Source organism: Nylanderia fulva, unplaced genomic scaffold, assembly GCF_048542155.1.
Source record: "Nylanderia fulva isolate GAGA-0341 unplaced genomic scaffold, ASM4854215v1 Scaffold603, whole genome shotgun sequence".
NCBI lineage: Eukaryota > Metazoa > Arthropoda > Insecta > Hymenoptera > Formicidae > Nylanderia > Nylanderia fulva.
The window spans coordinates 43394-52181 of record NW_028190703.1 but is presented as its reverse complement, the minus strand read 5'-3'; the positions used below and the strand labels follow the sequence as shown (position 1 = coordinate 52181).

The window sequence follows — 8788 nt, the reverse complement described above, 5'->3', positions numbered from 1 at the left end:
TTTTTGTTAACTTGCTTCGGTGTTTGATCTGGAGTATTCGTTTAAAATAGTGGACCTTGCTGCAATGTATGAATAAATGCCCTCAAACGAGGCAAAAAAATATGAAAGTACGAGTATTTTATTTCATTTTTAAGAAAATATTTTCTTATGTTTTACTTTCTTTAGTAATAATATAATTTATAATAATAATAAATTGATACAAAGTTTCGCTCGTATATTGTAAATACAACTAGTGATAGATAAAAAGGCCAACTTATCGAGCAATTATTAGAGTTGTTCTGTCAATAAAATTTATTCCATGTATAAACTAAACATAAAACATTATGTGAAAGCTACAAACATTCTATACTCAAACTTAAGCGAAAATTACAATCATTATAAAATAAACGTTTCAACCGCACGCGGTCTTCGTCTTCCTCAGTATTATATTACAGTAATTATTAAAAAATACAAAATCATACAAAAATTCCACATAATATCGAAAATTAATGTTAGTTCTTCAATAAGAGTCGAGAATTTATAAGCAATTAAAGCGTGTTTCAATCCGTCATATCCAACAAATGTTCGCCTCGATATGATATCTTTGATTTTAATCAAATCTCGAAAAGTTTCATTGTTAATATGCGAGAAAATAATACGTTCCGTAGGCGCTGCAATTAATAAAAATTGACCGTATGTCAAAAATTAAAATATATATCCTTAACAATTAGCAATATGCTTACTTGACATTGTCTTCTTGACAATTTTAACCACGTTTTTTGAAAAAGTTATTGAAGATGACACAAGACAAGACAACAATATAAAAAGACACCTCATTTCAAACTCTACTTAATCGAAGAATGTGCGTGTTTATATATGATCTAATACCTATGTTTAAACCGTTAAAGTCCTATTTGTCTTATTATTATTTATTGTTCGCTAATTTATCCAAAATATCAAAATAAGACTCGCTGAGTAATTCAGTATCTTTGTTTAAATTTAGCCCATTTTTTTGTTCTTTAATATGTAGCATCTCCGAGATGAGGCTTTTATAATAATTATTTTCGTTGTCCAGAATCTTTACGTTATCCCAATTAAATGTATGGTGTTCATTTCTTATATGTTCAGAAATTACTGAATATTTCGTTGAGTGCAACCTGATATTATTTTTATGTTCTTTAGCCTCGTCTGTAATTGTCCTCCTCGTTTGGCCTACATAAGATGCATTACAATTATTGCAATTGATCTTATAAACAACATTCGAATTGCATGGATGTTTAGTTTTATCTTTCTGTGCTTTAATAATGTTATCAAGTTGTTGAGACATCTGTATCTACTATACACTCTGTATTTTTTATCGAGGAGACAATCATTTCTGAGAACCTATTGGCTTCTATTGGCTGAGATATATTGGCTTCTATTCAATAAATTTCTTGATAATATGATTTATCCTTTGGAAAATACCAATGAAAAATGGTTTATCAATCTGTCCAATATAGATATTCCTTCTAACGTTTCTAATCTTTTGCAAATGGGTGATAACTTCTGCCTCCCAAACATCAATAAAAAATAGCTATACATGAATTTATTAAAGACATAGATAGTAATCATAAACGGAATAATATTAATAATCTCACAACTATTAGAAATATTGCTGTTCCGAAATTTGCACAACTTCTCAACACTAATGATAAAAATGACTTAATTCAACAAAAACTACTTTGTTCATACAGAGATTCAAAACAAAATTTTATTGAATGTTATTTTAAGAAACGTTGTTTAACTAATTAAAATTTACAAAATATAAGATATTTTTTCATCGAAAATGCATTAAATATTTTGTTTCTCTTTTTTATTCGAATAATTATTTTTTAAATATTACTATGTGCAGGCATGAGAAACATCAAGTGGTCGGAGGAAAGTAGAATATCTATTATACAATATTATGGCGAGGATTACTTTAGAAAAACTGTTTCGGATTTGGACAGACGCTATGCTAAAGTTTTACGAAAAGCAGAGTGATGACTTGTGCTTTATCGAAAATAAAATGTCTGATCTTGATTATTTATGGAAAATCAAGACATGCTAATTTCACCGAAACATGCGACGTACTTAAAGCAAAATATCGCAAATTCAGAATTTGTACCTTTATAATTCTGAAACAATGAAAAATAATATACAAAATTTGTTTATGATTTTCATACCTATAATTTTATTTTATAAATTACAGAATATATATTTTCCAAAAGAGTGTACGCATATAATTTTCACTTCGCATAATCTTCACTTGACTGATTTTAAAAGGTTCAATTATTTGGTGACGGATTTCATCCTTTGATCAGTTAAATTTGGTGTAGTAATTTGTATTTACAATGTATATTGACAATTATACATAGTGTATTTAAAATTATATGTTGTATTTATAATTATATATTTATATATTTTATATATAGTGACAAATTTCTGTAATTACATTCTTTGCAAGATAGAGCAGTTTATAGATATATATATATATATATATATATATATATATTATTATATGCGTATAATATATATAATACTTTGTAATATCTATATATACACTGATCAAAAAAATTATCGCAACACGCAATTAATATCAAAATTTCGCATAAATTCAAATAAGCGTATCTCCGCGAAAAATTATCGTATTTAAAGAATTTTTTTTTGAAATAATTAAGTTAACGCTCTGTGTGATAAAAATAAAAATAATCAATTAATTAGAGGCCGATAAAGAGCAATCGATGTAAATGTTATATAATATTATTTGTGTTTATTATCTTTAACAATAAATTGTAATAAATTGTAAACGATATGGATCATACATTTTTTTCATACATTAAAAGAGGAAAATGTCGAACTTGCGATCTTAAACCACGTTCACGTAAACGTCTTCTAATTGTGTGATCACTGATTCTGTGAGGGAGATTTTTATTAGCAATTTGTCGTACAATCATCGTTGGTGCGCGTCTGGTATCGCTAATGCTGGTGTTAATTGTACAAAAATGCATAGATAACTTTAATATGCCGTAATTCTGCCACAAAAAAATTGTACGAACTTTGCTTTTTTATTTAATTTGTAGGAAAAAATTCATATTTTACGAAAATTTGGATAAGATTTGCGAAAAAAATTTATTTCACTCCGTAGAGTTCGTCAAATTTTGCAATTTTTTGAAAAAAACACCTTACTTTTTAAAGGGGTGGAGAGAGGGGGAGAGGATGAAATCAAAATCGAACAAAAGTTTCTTAAAGTAGAGACTTCAAAACAAAAATGTTTGACTTCCTTTAAAACAAAAAAAAGGTTTCAAATACGATAATTTTTCACGGAGATACGCTTATTTGAATTTACGCAAAATTTAGATATTAATTGCGTGTTGCGATAATTTGTTTACTAGTGTATATATATATTATATATATATATATATAATTTTCGTCCGTCTGTCTGTCTGTCTGACCGCGAATTACTTTCACATTTATGAACCAAAATTTTGCAAATTTTTTGGAATCTATATATTTATCAATAATTTCCATCAATTTTTTTATCTAATCGATAAAAGTTTTACAAATAAGTTTTAGATTTTACATCTTTTTTGAAAGAGGCAAGTAATTTTTTAAAAATCAGTTACCCCTCTCCGTACATATATACAGTGTGAGTCATTTTAATCAATTCACGTAAATATTTCGTATAGTAAGCAAGATGGAAAAAAATTTTCCAAACAAAAGTTGTTTGATTATGACGAGGACATTATATGGTGTCATTGATTTAACCTCGTGAGTCATTTGAAGGTCACGTAAAGGTCACCTTTAATTTCTTAAATTAAACCTGCACTATTTTTCATTACATGCTCTTGTAGCTTATTTCAAGAGCTTTCCAAAACCTTATAATAAAGTGTTTTTTCATGAAGTATACTTTTCAAGTTATAAAGATAAAAGTTTGAAGTTTACAATATTTTGACATAAAATGTAAAATATCTTGTAAAATATTCAGTTTTTGGTAATCATACCTTAATACTTCTATGCACGGAATAATGAGACCAATCAATTGATGTAAAGAAAACACATAGATTAAAAAAAAAATATGTTGCAAATTACATACATCTTTTTAAGGCAACTATGTGTTTTTTTTTGTTTAAAACATTTTTTTCCATCTTGCTTATTTTACGAGATATTTATTAAAATGTGTATTGATTAAAATGACTTACCCTGTATATTAACCGAACATAATCGAGCGTAACCGAATTCAATTTAAACTTATATAGTACCCCTTCATCGCAAATATCACTCCCTCCCTTTGACACAATCGGTAGCTATAAATGCTTTGTCTATATATTCAGATGCCAATCGAAATGATTGAGTATAATTTGGTGAGTCAAGATTCGCGTGAATGCGATTCAAGTAAAAATATCTGCAAGAGAAAAAGTTATCATGTTCGGAACGTTAAAAATATTATGTATTTTATTAAAAGTGTTAATGCTAACGAGAACGGCCCTCGCGGTATCTTTAGAGAATGAAGATATTTATACAGTACAGCAGGTCAGTCTTCAAAAAAGGATATTTTCATTTAAACTTGGTGTAAATAAGAAAATGTTTTCGTAGATAAGAGATGAAAAAAAATATATTTTATGTTATTGTAACTAATGAGAAATTATTTGTGTAATTTAAACTGTTCAATAAACGTAACACAAGAATTTTGATATTACAAAAAATATACAAAAATTTGTTTAATTTTGCGTTAAAAACAAACACATTAAAAATATAATATTATATAGCACAAAATTATGCTTACATAATTAAAACGATATATGTATATTAAATCTCAAACGTAGCATGTGTTGATATAATTGTTCTATTTAAGAATAAAAATTTTTAAGAATAATGATTCCGTTTATTCTCTACATTATTAATATATTTTTTATTATTGTATAAAACTTACAATAAATTATTTTATATTTAATAAAACTAAATAAAAAGAATTGAGTTTAAATAAGTTGTATGAGTAATAAAAATCATTAAATCTCGTGTAGAAAATTTGTTTAATGCATTTCAGTACGTATTATATTAATTTCTCTCGATCAAATATTTTAAAGTCAATATTATATAGCCGCCATAGTTATAATCTACAGCTAAACCGCTATCACTACGTGCATAATATTATTCCTGTATCAATGTATATGTATAAGAAGTATATAAAAACGTGTACATACATATATTAACATACAACGCATGTAACATATTTTAAGCAAAATACAGTCGGAACGTTTATTGTTTAAATATATTATGCTCTTCAAATGTCACTTGCCGCTGGAATATAATAATAAAATTAAATTTATGAAATAAAGATAATTTATTAGGACAATAGAAATATAAAAGAAATGTAATAAAAATTTTTAAATACAGGATTCAAAACATTTCTATATCACAAACAATTACAATAAAATTAACCTTTTAGTGTTTGAAATAATAAACTTTCACACTACCATTATTGTTATTAATAAACTAAAGAGAAATAACGCAAACTGAATATTAGACAAAGCTGTTTCCATTGAATAGAATTAGACTTTCTATTACTATAAGATTTAATTAATATAAGACAGTTATATAATTTCTTATTGGTTTTTCTTGTTCATTCAACAGAATATACCATCTTTCAAGTTCTACACAATTAATAATTACCTGTTACGAATCCAGAAGTTATATATGCAGAAATATTTTAACAACGTGACTGAAAAAAATGTAGTTGGTAAGAATAATTCATTTGTAGACATGTTTATATTCTCAAAATTTCTTAATTAGTTGCAAAAAATTGTAATTGCAAAGTCAAAATTAAAAAATTAAATTTGAAGAATTATCTCTCAACATGAAAATATATAAATAAATATATATTCTATTCGAAAAAAATAAACAAAAAGAGGAATAGATGCAAACACTCTGTTCACGAAATATTTTAAAATAAAATCAATCTCATTCTTTTGCTAGCTATGTTGTTTCTAACTAGTTGGAAATCTCATATTTTTATTTTTTTAATCAATAGAAAAGTTCGGGAAATACTAAACGCTTAGTAATCATTAAACGATTTCTCTTCAATGTGAGACATTTGATATATTATATTGTGTATTATTTGAATTTCAACCTGCTAGCAACCAGTAAGATCAAGAAACGCATGGTACGTCAGTTTCAAGGGAGAAATAATTTTCGTTGAAATTGGTTAGTTGTGCACAAAACACAAATTTTTCTTCGTACAATATGTCAAGAAATGAAATAAATCTCAATTCTTTCTTGTCAATTAGACACTCTAACATTTACGACCTGGGTCTTACTAGTCCGTTAAAATTCTAATTTGCTTTTTTGAAAGCCTTACTAAAGTCTTTGAAATATTTGTTTTCGTTAAAAATCATTGAATGATCATTGACAATTACTGTCTCTTCTATTATAAAATATTCATTTTTTGTCAGGACTACTATAATTATGTTATTGCTATTAAGTCTCAAAAACGTACATAGATTATGATGTTATTATTATTATTTGGTTATTTTAAAAGTCAATTTACTACATTAATTTGCAGTTTGTAATTTATATATATATATATTTTTTTTACTTAGAGTATCTGTCATCGTACTTTATGTACAATATCATATAGGATAAATGTGCCAATTATTGTACTCTTAGTTTTTCTCACATAGTAAAATAAAGCATAATGAAATTAACATTATTTTTTTATAAAATTGAGTTTTTGATATACATATAAAAAAATTAAATATATAACATATTCTTTAAATATTGAAAATAATATTTAAGATTTTTGATACCTGATATAGCTTGTTTTTCATATTAAGTTGTTAAAAAGCTTAAAAAAACAACGAATATTATTTACATATATCAAGATAAATAGATTAATATACACCACCTATAAAAATGTATTCTATATTATTGAAACCCGTATAAATTATGAAGAAACAATATTTTAAGCAATTTTAAAAATATTCTTTATAATTTAATGAATCCAAAACCATAATCTATGTACGTTTTTGAGACTTAAAAATTTTGTGTTTATTTGTATCACCGTATTTAATAACTGCACAAATTTTAGTCATTTTTTCTCGCTGTAGCAATTACTATGCCCCCTTATGCTACACGGTATATGGTATAATCGACATATTTAGGGCACAGTATATTCTGAACTTCCACACGGCACTTGGAATAGTAATTGAAAAAATACAGTAAATAAGACATAGTACATGAACCAACAGTAAATGAGATCATTTTTGTGATTTTTATCCAGTAACTTAGCTTGAATCGATTTTTTTTTAATTATTTTCTTTTAATGATTTTTAAAGTTTTTTAAATATTTTATTTATAAAGAGGTTCCTTGTATTACAAAAAACAATTAAATTATTATTATAATACTTTAAGACGTAGAAAAAAATTAAGAATTCTTTTTAAATTTAAAAACATGAAGGGGTGTAGCTAAACGGACACAGTAATCGACACATTCATTCTATTTTTTTTATCAACAATTAAACAATTATTTTATTTTATCTTTTCTCAATTACCGAAATTGGAAGTCTAACATAATAATTCTAAGAGTTTAACAAGGCTCTGTAATATAAATATAAATTTAAAGTGTCAAACAGGCAATAAGAGCCAAATCGCGGATGACAGTGCGTTATCCCAACGAAACTAATTTTTTCGTTAGAATTAAAAACCTGTACACAAGGCACTAAATTTTACTTGGTCACGGCCAAGATTTAAAATTGGAATAATCTTTACAAGAGATTTAATTCCATACATTTCCTGTTCCTCCTTAATGAAATAAATGCGAGAGAAAAATATAGATTCGAAAGTAGCTGAATCGGGAATCGAACCCGAGACCTTTCGCTTGCCGAGCGACTGCTCTTCCAACTGAGCTATTCAGACCCTTTCGATCCTATATTTTTCATTTGCCTTTTAGTAAAATTTTAATTAAGTGCTAACTAAATTTAGTACCTTGTGCACAGGTTTTTAATTCTAACGAAAAAATTAGTTTTGTTGGGATAACGCACTGTCATCCGCGATTTGGCTCTTATTGCCTGTTTGACACTTTAAACTTAAACTTATATAATAATTAATTCTATATACCAACTATATTATTTTAAAACTTCTAAAAAGTTTTACTTATAAAATTAAGATTTAGAAAGACAGGGCCAACTATAACGAGCATATTAAATTAGTGAGAGATGTAATGTCAACACATAATTGATTTTTTGAAGAAGGCTGAGGTAACAGCCGAAACGTTTTATTATTTTTATTATCATTGTATTTACTAAGAAATAAATCAATTATGTGTTGACATTACATCTCTCACTAATTTAATATGCTCGTTATAGTTGGCCCTGTCTTTCTAAATCTTAATTTTATAATATCACACGAACCTTGTCTTTAAATATCTAATTGTTTTCCTTATTAAGTTTTACTTATGTATATACCCCATTCTTATATATACATATTTATGATTATAATTCCGTATAATTATGATTTTTGAAAGTTCTCAAGAAAGATAGCACACTATATCCAGGAAGCATCCCAAATGAATCATTTCCTCTTCGGACCGTAGAATTCAATAATAGGCTAACTAAGAAAAACATTTGTGTGACACTAAGGTAAAGAAGAATCCAAATTTTTAGTTTGTACATTTTTAATTCTTTTCAATTTAACGACACACACACAATATAATACATACTATATATATATATATAATGATATATATATATTATATATAATATTTACACACTTCTATAATTGTTTGAATGCTCTT

At 26.1% G+C, this 8788-nt stretch overlaps 1 protein-coding gene across 4 annotated transcripts in view; it reads left to right on the top strand.

Annotated features, from left to right (window-relative positions):
- Positions 1 to 5604: 5604 nt before the first annotated feature.
- Positions 5605 to 8788, top strand: part of LOC114934357 (proto-oncogene tyrosine-protein kinase ROS-like) — an 18516-nt gene continuing 15332 nt past the window's right edge. For 2 of the 4 annotated variants that reach the window (XM_085488013.1, XM_085488012.1), the window contains exons 1-2: positions 5605 to 5737; positions 8519 to 8633. In XM_085488013.1, the coding sequence (XP_085344139.1) occupies positions 5695 to 5737; positions 8519 to 8633 (158 nt within the window). In that variant the 5' untranslated portion in view covers positions 5605 to 5694. The remainder of the gene's footprint in view (positions 5738 to 8518; positions 8634 to 8788) is intronic. The other 2 variants (XM_085488014.1, XM_085488011.1) reach the window with 1 other exon arrangement.